Source organism: Sphaeroforma arctica, assembly GCF_001186125.1.
Source record: "Sphaeroforma arctica JP610 unplaced genomic scaffold supercont1.196, whole genome shotgun sequence".
NCBI lineage: Eukaryota > Ichthyosporea > Ichthyophonida > Sphaeroforma > Sphaeroforma arctica.
This window is the reverse complement of record NW_014040362.1, coordinates 114556-117345: the sequence shown is the minus strand read 5'-3', so window position 1 is coordinate 117345 and position 2790 is coordinate 114556. Positions and strand designations below refer to the sequence as shown.

General features: G+C 43.2%; 1 protein-coding gene across 2 annotated transcripts; it reads right to left on the bottom strand.

Annotated features, from left to right (window-relative positions):
- Positions 1-300: 300 nt before the first annotated feature.
- SARC_03733 lies at positions 301-2626 on the bottom strand. Of its 2 annotated transcripts, XM_014302474.1 has the most exons (4): positions 2481-2626; positions 1824-1910; positions 1099-1294; positions 301-685 (listed from the first exon to the last, which is right to left on the bottom strand). In XM_014302474.1, the coding sequence occupies exons 1-4, from the start codon at positions 2611-2613 to the stop codon at positions 502-504; spliced, it is 600 nt and encodes a 199-aa protein (XP_014157949.1). In that variant the 5' UTR covers positions 2614-2626; the 3' UTR covers positions 301-501. The 2 variants fall into 2 exon arrangements, with proteins under 2 accessions (XP_014157949.1, XP_014157948.1); XM_014302473.1 differs by lacking the exon at positions 301-685 and having other exon boundaries at positions 975-1294.
- Between the last annotated feature and the right edge of the window lie 164 nt (positions 2627-2790).

Below are 2790 nucleotides of genomic sequence, written 5' to 3'. Positions count from 1 at the left end.
TATATATATATATATATACTTGTACAGCGGATTTTTGCAACTGAACATCTGTACTTACATTTAAATTGATACTCATATACGGATTTTTTTAGTATTGATATCGAATGTACTTGGATGTGTCGTTACCGATATCGCAAATAAGATTTTCAAGCCTCGATGCAATATGGATTTACTTTTCGCCAAACCAGCGATTCTGCGGATGGGCTCATGGCTGGAGGGACAGAATCTAACTGATAAAAGTACTAAATGCCTTTCAGAGGCATGGATCCTAGAAGAAATCCTGGCACTGGTAGCGTAGACGTTCTGCACTAGGTTACAGTCGTGCGCTCTCTCCCATACATAGTTGTGTGCAAGTATGCAGTACACTCTCAGACTAGTCACCGAAAAGGACGAGTTCATGCTGAGTACGACAGAATTACTACCATACAAATAACGTGCAGAACCCCTGGCACGTTTTCGGTCTCTCTGTTACATCGGTCTGGCATCACGGCCGGTCGAGGCTCAGTTCTTACTCTTATACGATAAGAGTGCATATAATGCTGGCCCGCCTTCTCCTACCATGGGGAAGTGATGGTAAACACTGTCTTCTAAAACATCCACTTGCCAATCAGACTGCGTGAAGGTTTCGTTCACTTCTTCTCTCGAACAAGTCTGTGGGCCGGACCCTGTCGTTTCGTCCGTTATTCTGTTGCATGCGATCGGGATTTTATGTGGTGAAATAAGCTCTGAACGTCAGTCCTCCAGCGGAGGTGTGTACTCAGGTATGTTCAATAAACCATAGATACAAACTAAACTTCGTAAACGCATAATATATAGCGACTTCAACTTGGGGGCATATATTATAGTATCGTGCAAGTGCATATGTTACCGAGATACTGAAGCGTACAATGAAAACAACGACCATAACTACGCAATCAATTAGAATATAGCAGATGAGAACTCAGAAAGCATCTTTCAAAGCTTCCGCATAAAGCGTCCTATTGAAGCTAATTGGCAGGTACTGTGCTACACTGCGGAGACACCGTATTTCTTCCCCTTCATTTATGATCATATCTGTAATTACAATCTGTACTACATGAACAGGCACACCCATACTACCGAAGATTCAGAAACAGCAGCCTAGTTCCCATGTGTGACAGCGATGTGAGGAAGCGCACGTAGCTCGACTTTTTGACGGGAGAGAAGCAATGGTAGGCCGCCGAATCGATGAGTATATTAAACTTGCCCACAGTCGCTGAAATATCTCGATCTTCCAACACATTTCCGCAAATGAATGCTAAGCTGCCGCCGGCGGCTGCGAGTAGGTGTGGAAGGCGAATGATGTGTAAGCTGCCAAAATTGATGGAAGACCATACTTGGATATTTAGTTATGGATAGCTTACGAAATATCATGTATGAAGCGGTCTGAATGATGGAAGCCTACACTTGTGCATTCAGTTATAAGTAACTTATGAAACATCATGTATGAAGCGGTCTGAATGATGGAAGCCTACACTTGTGCATTCAGTTATAAGTAGCTTATGAATTATACATGCGGAGGAGCCGTCGAATCATTGCGAGGCTTCTGCCACGCATGCACGCAAGTGATTACTGCCTTGCCTGCCTCATCCACTGGGCGAACCGCTCGACAGGAATATACACAAATGTATACAAATATAAATATCAACATCATCTATCACACCTATGATATATAGGGATAGCCACAACTGTCCCTCAACAACGACCCGTTCGAATAACCAATGTGGTGAAGGAGCTCATGTGCACTAATAGGACAGGCGATCAGTGAAACGTATTCGCGGAAACAAACCACAGAAAGTCTGTACCTTCAATTGCAGCCTGAGCTTTCAGTTTGTTTTTTTGGGCCCTTTGTATGGCAATCGCATTGATATCAATCCCAGTGACATGAAATCCTGTACAAATCACGAGAGCAGATGGATATTGCACGTCTAAATTAAGATCCCATACAGGCTAGATTGCTTCGAGCGCCAAATTTATCTCCCTAGTCATATACACCATAGCAGATGCTTGCGCCGGGCTGAAGAGTATCAACAGAAGTGGACTCACGATATGATACTTTTATTAAATAGGCGAAAGAAGGGGTTGTAAGGGACAGCGTCCTCGATTGGGAAAGTCGATCGCCTAATGTGGAGTATTGATTGAGTTAGTGAAGCTCACCAACCCAACTGTGCAAACTCAGATACTTAAACCATCGTACACTGTCTGCTGGGATATACAGAATAGCTGTACGGTTTCGATACAAATGGAGGTATGCCAGCCTAAAACATACACCAAATGATGCACACCAAGTCATGCAAAATGATATTTATTGATGTGGCTGACGGACCGTTAGGACTTTTCGACTAAGTACTATCTCGAAGTCGTATCCCCATTATTTGAACTACATTCAATACATGCACAAACACACACACATACTCAAGCACGACTGAAATCAGAGACGAAACACCACACGACATTGGTACCTTGCAGCGCGAACAGAACGGAATGATGCCCCACGCCACAGCAGATATCTCCCACGGTCTGTTTCCCTGTATGCGGTAGTGAGCCAAATACTAAATCTTCTGTCAACTTTTGAACGATTACTGGTTGGCTCATGGGGATCTCCCTGAGTACGAAACAGAACGTATACGTCAGTCTAACGTGCACATTCATAAAGCATTCGGTTATGATAAGCATCACACATCGATATATAACACGAGGTAAATATCCACAAATACATACATATATCGATACACATATGCCAGTTCATAGGAATATATATTGATATGTTCC